The sequence below is a fragment of the Hemicordylus capensis genome, chromosome 8 (genome assembly GCF_027244095.1).
Source record: "Hemicordylus capensis ecotype Gifberg chromosome 8, rHemCap1.1.pri, whole genome shotgun sequence".
In the NCBI taxonomy this organism is placed as follows: Eukaryota; Metazoa; Chordata; class Lepidosauria; order Squamata; family Cordylidae; genus Hemicordylus; species Hemicordylus capensis.
In genome coordinates this window covers 7117040-7134186 of record NC_069664.1, presented here as the reverse complement: position 1 = coordinate 7134186, position 17147 = coordinate 7117040, and the positions used below count along the sequence as shown (strand labels likewise).

At 44.4% G+C, this 17147-nt stretch overlaps 2 protein-coding genes across 16 annotated transcripts in view; both read right to left on the bottom strand.

Moving 5' to 3' along the window:
* BIN3 (bridging integrator 3) overlaps positions 1-10104 on the bottom strand; it is a 127460-nt gene extending 117356 nt beyond the window's left edge. The window contains exon 1 of one of the 3 annotated variants that reach the window (XM_053269480.1): positions 10045-10104. Coding sequence is in view for 2 of the 3 variants with exons in the window: in XM_053269478.1 (XP_053125453.1) it covers positions 5314-5478 (165 nt within the window). In the remaining variant the exon portion in view is untranslated. Of the gene's footprint in view, positions 1-5313; positions 5674-10044 lie in introns of those variants that run through there. The other 2 variants (XM_053269478.1, XM_053269479.1) reach the window with 2 other exon arrangements.
* Positions 10105-14394: 4290 nt separating this feature from the next.
* PEBP4 (phosphatidylethanolamine binding protein 4) overlaps positions 14395-17147 on the bottom strand; it is a 404209-nt gene continuing 401456 nt past the window's right edge. For 11 of the 13 annotated variants that reach the window (XR_008311022.1, XR_008311023.1, XR_008311020.1 and 8 more), the window contains one exon: positions 14395-14843. The gene's annotated coding sequence lies outside the window, so the exon portion shown is untranslated. The remainder of the gene's footprint in view (positions 14844-17147) is intronic. The other 2 variants (XR_008311019.1, XM_053269483.1) reach the window with 1 other exon arrangement.

Sequence of the window (17147 nt, the reverse complement as noted above, 5' to 3'; positions counted from 1 at the left end):
GCAGGGGGAGGGGTAAATGCACCCTTCCCCGCCCTTAAAGTCTTACCCTCCACCCTGCCGAACATTTGAACTGGCCAGTATTCAAACTGTTTGGAGGCCCGGAAAAGGGCCTCCAAACAGGTTCATGCACATCTCTAGTCACTATTTCATAGCATCAATTTTCAATATGCAAAAAAAGATACTGAATCCAGTTACCAAGGACTGCAGATTACGGCATCTTATGATGGGAACTGAATGAGGGCAATGTGGAGGCGGTCAGAGAGCCCAAAAGTATATTGTGCATGGTGGTGAATCAATGCAGAACAGTTAGAGATTATATACAGGTAGACTAATATGTTTTAAAGTATACTGTAATAAAGATTAATACAAAATTTTAAGAGAAAGGGAGTAAGTCCTCGCAGTGCCTTTATTTTAACGTCTTACAGAGCAACTGGATGAATATTGCCTACATCCTTTCTCCCCTATATTATCACAACTACAAGGGTTAGACATTGATTTTTTAAAAGCTGAAAATTAAAAGGAAGAGACAGACCTCCATAGCCTCCCCCCACTTTGCCTACAGCCCTGATGGGTGATGCTACAGAGAACTGGGATGTTAGTGTAACTGTGGCCACATGACAGGAAGTGGAAGAGAAAGATATAAGGCCACCTCATGGCACAGCGGAGAAATGGCTTGACTACTAATCCAGAGGTTGCTGGCTCAAATCCCCACTGGTATGTTTTCCAGACTATGGGAAACACCTATATTGGGCAGCAGCGATATAGGAAGGTGCTGAAAGGCATCATCTCATACTGCACGGGAGATGGCAAGGGTCAACCCCTCCTGTATTCTGCCAAAGACAACTACAGAGTCGACAATGACTCGACGGCACGTTTTACTTTACCTAAACCTTTCAAATCAAGAACACTATGATGCAGGACAGACATATACACCCACAGATGGTACCAAATCCTAGCACAAAAACAGAGTCAACAACTTAATTACAAATCAGAATGCAGCCAGCAGGGGTGTGCATGGACTGGCTGCAGTGGTTTGGTCCAAATTCAGTTAGAATTCAGACTGAATCACGGGTCTCCTAACTGGTTGGACCTACCGGGTAGATGAACCAGCTAACACTAATTCACATTCAAGCTACTCAAACTGGCCTGGTTCACAGCAGACCAGATTGTGGTCAGACCAGTCTGTGCATATCCCAGCAGCCAATTTATATCAACTTTACCTCTGGAGCAAGCACAGCTTCCCTGCAAATTAAACTCCATGTCCTTCTGCAAAATATTTTGCACACAGTTTTAGCTACTGAATAGAACTTTTGCCAGTTCTGCTGCTCCTGATGGGTATGTCACCTAATTCTGAAAATGATATGCAGGATTCAGTCAGACAAAGCTGGCCAAAATCCTGAAGTAATTAGCCTCCAGGCCATTTTGGTTTGACTCCTGCATTCCAGTGTAGCTCTGTTCTCTCCTATTGGCTTTTTGAAAACATTTAGCTCCCAAGGATGAAATTTGTGGAAGCACCACCAGAGCAGGAACCAAGTTCTTAGAAGTCATTTTGGCCCAGAAAAATCAACATTGTAATGTTGGCTCCTGAAACCACAACGCTGTTTCTTAGCACTCTCTCATGTATGGAGAATATGAAGGAGAGGCAAGGGGGTTAAAGCAGCATGGGTGGGCAGGAGCTAGATTCTTCTCCCAGAACTTACTATTTTCCATCGCAAACTACTTTTAAAACGTTGTTTTTCTCCTAGCAGGGTTTACTTCGGATTACAGAGCCCCATCAGGAGGCTCTAATCATCTAATCATTCTTGAAGATTTTAAATATCTGCCAGCTACATACAAACAACTTTCTTTGTAATTATTAACTAGCATGGTAAAATATCATTGAAGGAGGGTGACCTCTTAAGCCAAGATCAAAGCCTTTCCAACCAGAATCCTGGTCCAAACTGTGAGTCCATACATGAAGTTTGTTCCTAATCTGCATTATTTTAATTTATTCTATTCCCCCACAAAAAGCAGATATAAACTTACAGTAACTATTTCCTTTGCATTCTATTCAAGATACTAAATTTCCTCCCTGCTATAACCGCTCGGTGAGCATCCATCTTGCACTATGTAAATGCTTATTTATGGAATAGTAATCATTTTGCGGAAAACCTCTCAACTTTCAGTAAAACAGTAATGGACGGATGAGTCTGAATTATGCTCTACACAGGTGAGCAGCCATCCTAAGATGGTGCAAATAAATTCTATATGGCCAAGGCCACATAAAAATCCAAAAGTCAGAAAGCCCCTTTCAGCCACAAGCATACCTCTCTCTAAGACAAATGCCTGGAAAATATTTATTACATTTATATACCACCCTATCCAAATGGCTCTGGGCCATCAACCATCAACTATAGGATTAAAAAGTAGTGGCTGACATACGGAGCAAGGGTGCACCAGTGCAGTGTCTGTGCCACCTAAAAATATGTCCCTGAGGGTTGCACAGCCCTTGGGAATGTATTTTCAGGTGGCACAGAAGACTTCCTGGGGAAGGTGAGGGTGTCAAAAATTGCCACTTCCCTGCTGCAGTTAGTTGGGAAGTTCTGTTATGCTGCTTTCTCACTGCACTGGTGCATCCTTGGCTCTATATATTAGCCAATAAGGATTATGTATCTCCTTAGTCTGCATCCCCGACTCAAAAGTTTAAGACTGCAATTCTTATGTGCACTTATGTAACAGTAACCTCAATTAACAAAGAAAATGTCTGCGTAAACATGCACAGGACTGCACTGCAAATATTTATTCTTAGTTATCCTTTCATTTCCCTCCAATTTAGATTGTAAACTCTTTAGGATAGGGCCCTAGAGTTCCAAATTTTACTCTGCATTGTCATGTAGACTAATGGTGCTATATATAAATACACAGTATGCTAATTGATTGCACATGCTAACCAACAGCAACTGAGATAAACATGGCAACTCAGATTAACATAGCTCCAACGGGTAGTATCAACAGAAGGTGGGGAGCGGGGGAGAATGTTGCTTGTTCCATAAGATTCTATAGAACTGGAGACAGGTTCTGTTCCAAACAGGGTTATGAAACTGATTTATTGCTGCTTGGCAATCTGGCACATCTTATTGAGGTGCCCATTCTTCAATTAAATTCACAATGTTTGAATAAATGAGCTCATCCCATACAATATTCTAAGGCTGCAAACTGGTTTTGTTCCATGGATGTTTATGGACCTGGGCTTTATTTACAATCTGTACAGTGTGAGTTCTTGGTTCCATGAAACATTTTGTGATGGCAAGCAAACTCTCTTCTACAGAACAGGAGCTCTGTGGAATGATGCAAGATTATACAGTGGAATAGGTACATTATATCCTATGAGGTTTAGGAAAATTGTGGTTTCACCGTATGGTCTAGTAATGATGAGACTGTCCTGCTGAACATTCAAACCAAAAGATCAAACACTCTCTTTTAGGGATAATGGCAAGATATGTTCAACAAAACTCTGGAGCAATAAAAGTCTGTGTATTTTGTTAAACTGAAAGGGTATGTAGTTCTGCCCCATTACAGGAGATAAGCGGAGGACAGGAGACAGATGCAGTTCCGAGAAGATAGGAGGACCTTCCATTTTCTGTTGTGCTTTGGAAGTGTGATGAACAAATAGCATCTTCCACTCACTACTTGGAAATTCGTTTTTTTTAAATCTCACCTTGCAAAACAGTCCTCTCCACAACCAAGACCCATGTGTATTGCACACAGCCTTCACTGTCCACTTCATGCCTCTCCAATACAGACATTTGTGGCACAAACCTTCTTGTAATACAAAATGTCACAAGACTCCTTGCTTTTGTTACAGAGACTAACACAGCTAATCTCCTATAATTTCTTCAATAATGGTTTCCATTTGATGGATTGAGATACTTTGTTAGTGTCCAGGGATGAGGAAAAGGGGTGCTTGTCCCAAGATTCCCCCACCTTTTGTTTACAACTGCCCTGCCAGATCAGGCCAAAAGGTCAATTTAAACCAGCACTTTGTTTCCAACTGGCTGTTTTCCAGATTAAACCCTATAGCAGTGTCACTACAGATCTCCTAAGTGTGCTTCCATACTTCCCACAGTCCCTGTGCTGACAGCAAGGTGCAATTCACATTTCCGATGCCTTATTTCGGATTTTATATTTGCATTATAGTGCTACATCATTGCAAGTCCATTGCAGAAAAATAACTGTTGCCCGTTGTAGAAAGGAGTAAGTAAATTTATTATGGTCCTTAGACCAGCCTAACATTTAAAACAATACGTTTATAATTTACAAAATAGTTTTCCCATTGTAGGAGTTTGAGTCCACCCTGGTTGCATATGAATGGGAGACTAGAAGTGTGAGCACTGTAAGATATTCCCCTTAGTGGGGGATGGGGCCGCTCTGGGAAGAGCAGAAGGTTTCAAGATCCCTCCCTGGGAGCATCTCCAAGATAGGACGAGAGAGATTCCTGCCTGCAACCTTGGAAAAGCTGCTGCCAATCTATGTTCCTGTGCAACTTTGGGACTATTCATTAACCCCTGCTGACATGACTATTAACCCCTGCTGACATGGCAGAGAGACCCCCCTTTAAAGTGGCGGAACATCGGAAGCTGCCATATACGGAGTCACACCATTGATCCAGCTAGCTCAGTATCGTCTACGCAGACTGGCAGCGGCTTCTCCAAGGCTGCAGGCAGGAATCTCTCTCAGCCCTCTCTTGGAGATGCTGCCAGGGAGGGAACTGGGAACCTTCAGCTCTTCCCAGAGCAGCTCCATCCCCTACTAAGGGGAAGATCTTCCAGTGCTCACCCTTCTAGTCACCCTTTCATATGCAACCAGGGCAGACCCTGCTTAGCTAAGGGGACCAGTCATGCTGGCTACCACCAGACCAGCTCTCCTCCTATTCAGAGGCGGGCTGCGTTTATCTTAAGACGCACGTGCCTTTTTGCTGCCTTAAGCCCCAAGGGGGGCTCGCACCCACACACGCTCCGTGACAGGAGAGACCACTTAAAACTCAGAACTTAGGACAACAAAAACAGGTGTGTGTGTTTTAAAAAAACGAAGAAGTTCCTCGGAAATGGTGGGCCTCTTATTCTGCACGCGACCCGCAGGAAGCACCCCGTAAGCCCCCTGTGTCCTTCGCTACCTCCTCCACCTCCAGAAAGGAAGAGAGTTGCTAACAAGCAGGCAGAGTCGCCACCGGGTGGGCGCGCCGGGGCGAGGGCGGCTCCCCTTGGGGGCCCCCGGGGCCGGGGGAGCCCCGCCGCCCACCCGCTCCCCTGGGCTCGCGCCCCCGCCGCCACTCACCAACTCATGGTCCCCCTTCTGGCCCGGCTCTCCCCCGGAAGTACCGGCTCCGCGCTGCGCCCGCCCTCCGGAAGTGAGGTCAGAGGCACGCGGTGAGGCGGGGCCACGTGACGGCGTGGCGGGGCCGGCGGCGTGGGTGGCCGGGCTGTTTGTAACCCTTTCCATGCCGCGCCCCCGCAAGTGAAAGTTCTGCTGCGGCGGAGGGAGGTGGGGCCGATGAGCTCGCCCGCCCGGGGCGCTGCTGCCCAGCGCCCAGGAGGAAAGGAGGACGCCCAGAGTGCCGCCTTAGAGTCTCCCCCTGCAGCAGCAGCCACCACCACGGAGACGGGACGGAGAGCCAGTGAAGGGAGTCAATTAACTCTGCAATGCTAGGCACGTTTACCCAGGAGGGAGAAGAAGAGCCGCCGCTCCGTGGGACTGGCGCAGAGAGAGGCGCGCGCACACAATGGCTGCGCCAAGTTGGATTGCACGGTTTTTGCGTCAGCCACCCTCTGTATTCTTCCATGATCCTCTCGGAAACAAATCCCACTGGGTGCAATGGGGCTGGGAACGCGTCTTTAGGATTGCCCGGTAGTCTCTCTTGTGAACTTCCGTGGACTGATGGGCTCTAGCCCTCCTCCTCCTCCTCCACGACAGCCTGACACTCTCCACACCAGACGTGCCTCTAGGATTGCAGCGCCAGCCTTTCAGGTGCCATAACGCTGGGTGTGATGATCAGCTGGAGCAGGCGGTGGCCAACCTGAGACTCGCCAGTTGGACTACGGCTCCCATAACCCCCCGCCCGCTGCAATTTATTGTTGCTGTAAATTCAAAGTTCAGCCGCAGCTGGTGGCTGTAGAGCCTCCGTTTGTCCATGCTGGGCTAAGTTTCTAGGCGTGCTTTAAGGCGTGGAGTACGGTCGAGTTGTGCAAAAGCATTTGCATGGTCAGAGATGCGATCAAGGGAGCTCATTCCCAAAGAGGGAGATGCGGGAGGCGATGAAAAGAGCAACTTTTGATTATCAAGGCTTGTTCAGTGCTGTTCGCAAGCGGACGTTTATCTATTGCAAGCATTACAATAAGATTGTTGTATTTTTCTTGCTGCATAAAGATCGCTATATGTTTTTTTAAAAGTGAATTTGCTTTTAAATATTATTGGATCGTTACCTACTTAAAAAAATAACACGTTTGCATTTGTAAACACCAAAGCATGTATGTATCACTCACACAAACACACACACGAGCTGTCCCCCAATCAAATCTTATCCTGCACACAGTTACCCGGGAATATAAACCCCACTGAACACAGTGAGATTTACTTTTGAGTAAACAACCAGGCATAGGATAGAAACAGGCTGTTAATTGATTAGTATGAGGGTTACAGTACAATCCTATGCATCTTTACTCAGAAGTAAGTTCCATTTTATACAATTGTACAGTCTCAACTAAGGCTGCAGTGTTAAGCATTGCAGCCTTGGTCATGTCTGATTCATTGATTAAATTCGCATAGGAATCCCAGCAATAGTATTGCATTCTTTGTTTTTAGATGTGTTGTAGCAGACATCCACTTTGAAGGAGAATTCCCCTGGTATTAAAACAGGCAGAATGCCTCTTTGAATATGGTGTTCACCCTCTGCAGCTTTTACATGATTTGGGGTGGCCCAGAAATTTTTATGAGTAATGGGATTGGGTGGGGCTGTAAACTTTAACTCCTTATTCAGTCCATTTACTCACTTCCATGTTGAATAAGGAGTAACTTGGCACTCCCAATGGCCCATCTAGTTCAGTACTGTCTACACTGACTGACAGCAGCTCTCCAAGGTTTCAGGCTGGAGTTTCTCCCGGCCCTACCTGGAGCGGAGATGCTAAGAACTGAACCTTGCACCAGATGCTCTTCCACTGAAATATGCCCCCATCCCCTAAGAGAGAATATCTTTCAGTGCTCACATACAGTCACCCGTTCCAATCAAGACAGCCCTGCTTGGCAAAGAGAACAATGCATGCTCCCTACCACAAGACCAGCTCTCCTCCCCAATAAAATCATCAGTAGAAAAAAGGCCCGGGAACAAGAAAAAAGTACAAAACATAGCTCTACACCCAAACATTTCTTTTTCAGCAGCCATAGATTATAGGGAGAGCTTTGTGCTTTGCCTAAGCTTCAGTTTCAAAGCAATTTCTTCAGACCTTTGCATCAACCATACTTTTGACACAACCCTGTTTAGCACCCTTGCTTAAAATGAGAGCAAAGCATTAATTAAGCATTGTGACATTCCAAATTATCTCTAATCTTGTTCCATCATCTGTAGACAGGGGCCCCAAACTTCCTGCTCCTTGTGTTAGTCTCCAATAGGATTCAGCTGATCTTTCCCCCTATACTTCCAAACTTCTTAGATATATTCTTCTTTATTACCTGTTCTCCCTCCTCCACACCCCAAGTCATCTTTAATATGATTATTCATCCACTTGGGTATGGAATCTTTTCCTACACATTTGTCCATCTTGTCTGATATGCAGACTGTGTTATATACCTGTATATCTGTGTGTATGCATGTACAATGCCACGCCCCATATTACATCCCAGCATTCATGGCTTCTGTCTGCACCCAGGTCCTGCAGAAGCTTCTTGTCCTTATCTTCAAAAGCCTCCATGGTCTTGACATCTCCCCTCCACCCCATCAATTTGCTCTCATATTTCTGCTGGAGACATTTGCTCTTTTGGGTCCACCTTCAAATATCCAAAGGTGTTCTACTCCTTCAGTTGACTCCTCCTTTTCTCCCTTGCTGCCCACTATGCCTGTAATCACCTCTCAGAATGCCCCTAGGATGCCACCTCCCTTAATGACCCAAATTTATATTCCTCTTACTAGACCCCTGCTAACTGGGCAAAGAGGCACCTTTTTAACCTGGTGATTCTCTTTCTTTAGCAGGGGGAGAGTAACTGGCCCTATCCACCCCCAGCACCAGGGGCGTAACTACCATTAGGCAAGGGGAGGCGGCTGCCTGGGGGACCCCACGCCTCAAGGGGCCCCCCAGAGGCAAGTCACATGTGAAGTGAGTGTGTGTGTATCAGCGAGGGGCCAATTTTAAAATTTTGTCTCTGGGCCCACTCCAGCCTCGTTACGCCCCTGCCCAGCACAGTACCTCCAGTGATTCTTGCTGGTGTCTATCTTATGTTTCTTTTTAGATTGTGAGCCCTTTGGAGTCAGGGATCAATCTTATTTATCTATGTAAACCACTTTGGAAACTTTTGTTGAAAAGCAGTATATAAATATTTTTGTTGTTGTTGCTGCTGCTCTATAACTGTCTAAGTATATATGAAATAATGGCATATTTGTTTTCTGTTTCCCCATGTCCTCACTTCCCTCTCCTTCCTCTATTGTCACTTTTCAATTGTGAACCCTTCAGGGCCTGACTACTCACTCTCTCTCTCTCTGTAAAAGTATTACACTCACACACATGCACTGATTTCTGGTCCAGCTGACCATGTTTATTATATTTTCACTCCCCCTTCCAATCCCTGCCTTTTAAAATATTAGATATTTTAACCCCTGCAGACTGAGCAAAGAGGTGCCTTTTAAAGTGGTGATTCTCTTGTATTTAGCAAATGGAGAACAACTGTCCCTTTCCAACCCCAGCACAGCATCAGTGGTTGTTGCTGGTGTCTACTTCGTGTTTCTTTTTAGATTATATTCCTTGGGGACTGGAAAGCAACTTTATTTGTTTATTCTATGCAAACTGCTTTGAGAACCTTTGCTGAAAAGCAGTATATAAACCTTTGTAGTTGTAATATGCTAGTTGTAGATATTTTAGAGTATGATAGTAGAGGATTTAGTTTAGTGGAAGATGGCTCTCATTGACCATTTGCCATGGGAGCTATAGGTAACCTCTATGTTCTGAAGTAACAACAGGAAAGAACAACAGGAAAGAACTATCGCGTTTATGTCTTATGAATCCAGATGCATCTAACTGGCCACTGCTGGAAACGGGATGCTGGCCTAGATGGACCTTTGCTCTGATCCAGCGGACCTCCTCTTCTACTCTTAAGTGTCAACTATCCTTCCTATATTAAACCAGATAAACTCACAGGCATTTGATTGAAGGATATGCTCAAGAATAGTTTTCTCTGCTATGTCCTATTGGCCAAGTCACCTGGGAAGTGCTAACTGGGCAAAGAGGCACCTTTTACCATGGTGATTCTCTTTATTTAGCAGGGGGAGAGTAACTGGCCCTTTCCACCCCCAGCATAGTACTTCCAGTGACTGTTGCTGGTGTGTGTCTTATGTTTCTTTTTAGAATGTGAGCCCTATGGGGACAGGGAGCCATCTTATTTGTTTGTTATCTCTCTTTGTAAACCGCCCTGAGCCATTTTTGGAAGGGCGGTATAGAAATCGAATAAATAAATAATAAATAATCATCATCATCCCAAATCATCCATCCAGACAAAGCCTTCTGCACCTAGATAATCTCTACTGCCTTCATTAGCAAGCTGTGTGTTATCTGCATAGGCAGAGCCTTATTTATTTATCAAATTTATATACCTCTTAAAACTTGCATCTCTGGGCAGTTTACAATAAAGACAAAATTTAAACATTAAAGCAATTTAAAACAAGGTTAAAAGTATTAAAACAGTAAATCTAATTAAAAGACTGGGTGAACAGATGTGTCATAAAGCCTTGCCTAAAATCAACCACATCTGCTCTTTTGTGGCAAGCCTTTCAGTTGCTGGTGACTTTCTTTCCACACTTCTGCATACCTTTCCAGCAGAAGAGTGAGCAGCTACTGTTCCGATGGTGCACAAAGGCTTGTTGTCTCTTCACAGTTAATTTTGAAGACACCTTCCCATTTCAGGCTTGATTTATTTATTAGGAGAGGCTGCCCCTGAGGAAGCCAACCCAGCTTTTACCCAGGACCCAGCACATGTCAAGACAAATCCTTTGCTTTCCCTTAATCAGTTAAGCGTGGGCTTGTAGCCAGGGTGGACAAATTGAGTAAAGCTGGCAGCACTTCCCCATTAGATTGCAAATCCTCAGACCCTGGCAGAATCTCACAGAAGTCAAGGAGACTTATTGCCAAGAACATGACTGAAGAACACAGGCTGAATCTATAGTCTTTCAAGACTGAAATCACTTTCAACAGCCAGAAATCCCTCTCTCCACAATTTGTAAGGGTGGCCAGGGATCACTAATGCAGGGGTGGCCAAGCTGAGGCTCTACAGCTGCTGTTGGACTACAACTCCCATCATCCCCAGCTGCAGTTATGGCTGGAGATGATGGAAGTTGTAGTCCAGCAACAGCTGCAGAGCCTCAGCTTGGCCACCCCTGCACTAATGGACAAGCCTCAGAATGCTCACAAACAATTCAAGTTCCCTCCCTGGCAGCATCTCCAAGACAGGGCTGAGAGAGATTCTTGCCTGCAACCTTGGAGAAGCCGCTGCCAGTCTGTGAAGACAATACTGAGCTAGATGGACCAAGGGTCTGACTCAGAATATGGCAGTTTCCTATGTTCCTAATTGTAGTTTGTAGATCCCCCAGGATCCCTTGGGGGGGAGATATGAGTCACCGCAGAGCCACATGAGCTTGTGAGTCTATCTGTACTACTTAACACTGAAAACGGTCATGTTTAACTGTCATATTTAAACATGACCGTTTTCAGTGTCAAGTAGTACAGAATACAGATAGACTCACAAGCTCATGTGGCTCTGCGTTGGGTTCCAGGATTGGCCGTCCCAATTTGAGATGCATGTAATGCACAGCTTATCAATCACCTTTGTTAAGAGTGTGTTTTTGTGATGCTTGATATGTTGATAAGCTTTTCCTTCTGAACAAAGTCTTCACATAGAATGATAGGAGTTAAATATTTGTTCACACTAGTTTGACTTTTAGCACTTTGATTATTTTATTTTATATATGTGTGTGGCGTATATGGTTCTTTAGTGAAGTTTTTAATATATATTTTTTAATTTTTCTTTTGGGGGGATGCAGTTTGATCCTCTACATTTTAGTTTTGTTTTGAGGACACAATGTTTTCTTTGTAAAATCATTTGTACTTGTTATTTTACACTTTACCATTGGAAGCATTCATTGTATGTGTTTCTGCTTGAAGAAAAACTCATTTCGTGTGTGTGTGTGGTTAATAATAATTTCTTATGCATTTGTAAGATACATCCCTGATGAGAGCTAATTGCTCAAAATATGTTGCCATTTATACTACCAGAATTAATAACTTGGTCTTCTCTTTCCTTCTTCTTCTCTTCCCTGGTCATGTACCCCCCAAAATGTTGTTACTACTACTACCTGGTCTCCTGCACCTGTTGGACTTCTGCCTTTTATTGTATGGGTGGGCCACTTGCACTGGTGCCAGAAGGGTCTCCAGCGTCAGGAGTTTTGGCACTCCAGGCCTACACTTCAGCCTTCTCTCAGTTGTGTGGTGCTGCTTGCTACCTGCTTCATAGTTCAGCAAACTATAGACAAAGCTACTCTGTAATGCTCATTACAGTGGAATTATCTCATTCTTTGGACTTGATGTGGTGCACTTGCCCAAAACAGCTGGCCACCACCAGTGTTCCCTCTAACAGGGATTCCCAGATGTTGTTGACTACAACTCCCAGAATCCTCAAGCAAAGGCTACTGCAGCTGGGGATTCTGGGAGTTCTAGTCAATTACATCTGGGAATCCCTGTTAGAGGGAACACTGGCCACCACTGATTTCTTGGAACTTGCAATTTTGCAGGTGTACTTCTGTATGGTGTATGGATCAGACAGGGTTGGCCCAAAAGGTTTTGGTGCCTGTGGTGAAAAACGCAAAGGGCTTTGAACATTTATTTGAACATATTCTGCTGAGTTCAGTATTGTCTACAGCAGGGGTGCACAACTTGGCCCTCCAGCTGACGTTGGACTACAGCTCCCATCATCCCCAGACACAGTGGCCAACAGTCAGGGCTGATGGGAGGTGTAGTGATCAGCCACCCACTCTAAGAAGCTAACCAGAAGTGAGCCCTGTCTTGACTGACAAACTGGTGAACTCCAAGGACCAGTCAGCCAATCAGCACACTTAGTGGGTGGGACCTAGAGAGCCGTTGGGAGGAAGAAGGCAGTTCTTTGTTAGAGAAGGACATGTGGCCAGGAAGGATGGCTGCAGAAAAATGATTCTGCAGATCCTTGAAAGATAGGAAGGCAGGAAGCTTGAAAACTCCTCTGGGGTTTGGTGAGTTCAAGAAAAGGAAGCCTGGGCTTTGGCTTCGGGAAGTTTAGTCTAGGGAAAGGTTTGTTTAGTCAGACTTTGTGTTAGAAGTTATATTCCTTTTGTGTGTGAGTTTTGCATATTCCTGATACTGTTCTATTATAGTTTACCTACAACATAATCAAAATAGAAACACTAGCCTACGTTCCATACACCTAGGGCGTAGCAAGACTCTGTAAGAATGTAAGTGTGCTTTTGTATTTTCCTACACACATGTTCTTTGCAACTGGATAGCCAAGATTTTTAAAGTGTGCCACCCCAACATCATTCAGGGTGCTTTTGAAATATTCTTGTAACCTACTGAGTATTTTTATCTGTAACTAAAAGCTGAGTAAGCCTCAGATGGAAGCAGTCTGTAGTACTGAAATAAAACTGGTTTTTTTTGTTCTTTACTTTTACAAGACTTTCTGAGTTGGTTTTTTAACTTGGGATGGCGGGGCTAAAGGGGGATTTCTCTGGTGCAGACATGTCTCCTCAAGTGTTCAGCAGCTATCAGTTTTCTCACCGCATGTAGGCTTGCATGTGGAAGATTTCTGTACTTGTCTAGTAGCAAAATAAAGAGAGTTTTCCCTGGTATTCCACCCCAAGCCCAGGGAGGGTCAAGCTCTGTAATAACGAGGGGTGGTGGTGGCAGCCATTTTTGAACCTACCAAAAATACAGAAGAGTATTAGGAGAAGCCTAGTCATGCAGCTCAGCAGGGATGATTCAGTATTTCTTTCCCTCACGTGAGCTTGCTCTGAGACAAAGGCTTTAATCCGCTACAGGAGGTGTAGTCCAAAAAGAGCTGGAGGACAACACTGTGCAGCCCTGGTCCATGGACTAGCAATGACTCTTGCCTCGCCAGAGTTTCAGACAGGGATTCCTTCGCAGTCCCAGCCCCACCTGGACATTCCAGAGACTTTCTGTATGCAGAATATGTGCTCAACAGTTGCTTCCCTGCCACACCTCACCCCAACTAATTAACACTGGATGTAATTCATTGGGAAGTTCTCTTGCACAGGCCTCAGTGAAATGAATTGATTTGGATGGAGGTTGCTGGAGAATGGAGGTTGCTGGTGGTCAACTGTCTATCTCCCACTCCACTGCTCATGTAGCCCTATCTTATGCACTTACTCAGAAGTCCTGCTGTATTAAATGCAGCTTACTCCCAAATAAGCATACATAGGATTGCCATCTTGATGGGGCTCAAAATCCACTATTTGAGGAAGCTGATAATACATCTCATGGTAAGGCTGCCTCTGAGGTCAGAAATGCATGCGGAGGCTCCACAGTACGGTCAGCACTGGACTGTCACTCATCAATACACAGAGAAAGATGAAAAAATATCTGTATATTAGGATTGAACTTCCATATGCTTTCATCTATCGTCCTAAAACACTTACAGATGCTGACGGATCAGCTTATTAATTAGGGGGATACAAACTTCATTGGGGGGGGAGTGTGGCAAAGAAATCAAGCTCTCTCTCTCTTCTTTACATGTTTTGCATTTTGGAAGCAGATACCTGGTAAGAAAGAAATGTCTAAGACATCCCACTGAACCCCTGCTTGATACTGCTTAATGGTAGCTGGATGGAGGTGGCATTTTGTTATAAAGATCTTATCACCCTGCTCCCTTGCGGCAAAATCTAGTGTGGTTCAGAACTAGAACAATCTTCAGGGCTCAGGCGCCTCCTCTGACTCAGTGGATTAACACAAGGGCAAGGATTAGGATATCACACAGAAACTAGCAGACTTGTTGCACTCTGGCAGAGAGTCTAAAAAAAAGAGGAAATTCTTAGATAATCTCTTTTTTTTTTCTTATTTACGTTATACAAATGAGTTGTCAACACTGGAGAAGTATAAGCGACATATCTTGTGTTCTGAGTCAGTTTTTCTTTTCTTTTCTTTATTGTTTAATTTATATATGAGTTTTCATAAAACTCGTCCCAAGGCGGTTTACAAAAGTTAAAATGCAATAAAATCCCATAAAAATATTAAAATCAATTAAAAACAATAAAGCATTTATGCCATACTGTAAAATCCTTGGGCTGGGAGTGGGGGGTGGGGTGGGGGACAGATGGGGACATGGATGTGAATTGTTTCTCTTTATAATAAAACCTAAAAATCAAATAAACTACATGTTTAAAGAAAAGAAAAAGAAGCTCCAGGGTGTTACGATTTGGTCTCTGCTCTATAGATATTTTCAGCGGGTAACCAGCTAGTGACATCTAGAGCCTAATTTGTAGAGATGCCAAGCGATGTCAGCTGTATCAGTGGCCACTTTAACACATCCATCCAATAAGCATCTGGCACGGAAACACCAACATTTGATTGCTGCATTAGAAACGGTTAACGCTATTATCCCTGCTAAACTCAGCACAGCAAAGCAAAACCAACAAAAGGAGAAACTGAACTCTTATGACACTAAGAAGAATCTTATAGAAATAAGCAGATGGCCACAGGCTGGGCACACTCCTTATTCCTATGCACCCCAGCCCTAGGTGGAGGCAGTGAGGCTCCCTTTTCTGTGGAGATGGTTTGTTCTTCAATGGTCACCAGATTCCCCTCTCGTCTCGTCCAGCACACGAACCACTCCACCACACTGGCTCTCAATGGAACCTAAGAAGACTATTGGTCCATCTAGCTCATCTAAGCCAGGGAAACATAGGAAACATAGGAAACTGCTATATACTGAGTCAGACCATTGGTCTATCTAGCTCAGTATTGTCTTCACAGACTGGCAGCGGCTTCTCTAAGGTTGCAGACAGGAATCTCTCTCAGCCCTATCTTGGAGAGGCTGCCAGGGAGGGAACTTGAAACCGTCTGCTCTTCCCAGAGCGCCTTCATCCCCTGAGGGGGATATTTTACAGTGCTCACACATCAAATCTCCCATTCAAAGGCAACCAGGGCAAACCCTGCTTAGCTATGGGGACAAGTCATGATTGCCAACACAAGACCAGCTCTCGTCTCCTCTCCTACAGGGTGGTTGTTGTTGTTGTTGTTGTTGTTATTATTATTATTATTAATACATTTATATCCCGCTCTTCCTCCAAGGAGCCCAGAGCGGTGTACTACATACTTAAGTTTCTCTTTCACAACAACCCTGTGAAGTACGCTAGGCTGAGCGATAAGTGACTGGCCCAGAGTTACCCAGCTAGTATTATGGCTGAATGGGGATTTGAACTCGGATCTCCCCAGTCCTAGTCCAGCACTCTAACCACTACACCACGCTAGTTAGAGTGTTGGACTAGGACCGGAAGACCCGCATTCAAATCCCCATTCAGTCATGAGACTTGCTGGGTGACTCTGGGCCAGCCACTTCTCTCTCAGCCTAACCTACTTCACAGGGTTGTTGTGAAGAGAAACCTCTCTGGGCTACACCACTCTGGGCTCCTTGGAGGAAGAGCGGGAGATAAAATGTAATAAAATAATAATAATAATAATAATAATAATAATAATAATAATAATAATAAAAAATAACAACAACCCCCAGTGAGGCACTACCTTGGCGTGGTTGTGGGGCTTGTGTGCTCTGAGGAAGGTGAGAGCTATGCCAGAGGTCCAACCATACTGGACAGGTCTCACCACAGGAGCCAGACAAAGAGTGCCTCTCCCATCAACAATATGGTGAGACGTAACTTTAATAAATCTATACCAGATCGGTCGTCGCCCGGGTCAACAAGGACCGCGCCAGGTGCTGGAGTCCCTGGATATCTGGTGGCAAGTGGGCAACAGGACTCAGGATCTTCAGTTGAGCAACCAGGGCTGGAGACAGCAAAGTTACTGGAAGAAACGTCGCTTAACCGAAAAAAATATACGAAAAATGCCAACAAGGAAATAATGATCTGCTATTACAAGTCTAGTGCAACTAGAAGAGGTTATTTAAAAAGAATGTACCAAATTTGGAAAGAGAAGCATCCAGATACAGAAATAACAGAACAAAGGCTAGCAGACCAGAGAAGATTCATAATAAGAAATAAAGTATTCACAGGAGTTGAGCTGGAAGAACTGCAAAGAGCAACACAGGCTCAAGACATGGAAGAAGAATTACCACCAACTGAAGCAGTTGCTCAGGCGCAGGTGGGGGAGGTGTTGGAAATCGAGGATGCCACTGTTGCTGAACTGTTTCAAAATCAAAACCAGGCAACCGCCCCTTTGCCTTCACCTCAAAAACCCAAATGCCATTTAACAGAAAAGCAACAAGAACTAAAGCAAAAAATAACTGAGCACATGAACCAAACAACCACCAGAGTTCGACTTCCAGCTCTAAAAACAGTTGCCAAAAAACAACTTGCTCAGGCATTAAAAGATGTCAATGCTGCACTTGCAGAAATAACAACCAAGAATTTGCAAGAAACAAACCAACTAATGTACAGTGCAGCAACAATAACAACACAAGAGCTCGGATATAAGATCAGTGGACCTGTAAAAAAAGAAAATAGTACATCACCTAAATGGAAGATTAGATTAGAAAATAAAATCTCCAGGCTTAGATCAGATGCTAGTAAATTGAAAGATATGAAAGACAAGAAGCTGAAGAATGAAAACACCAAACAGTATCTGATCCAAAAATACCACCTAGATTCAAGGAAAATTAGAGAAGTCCTGGAAATAATAAAGCAGCAAATAACAGCAGTG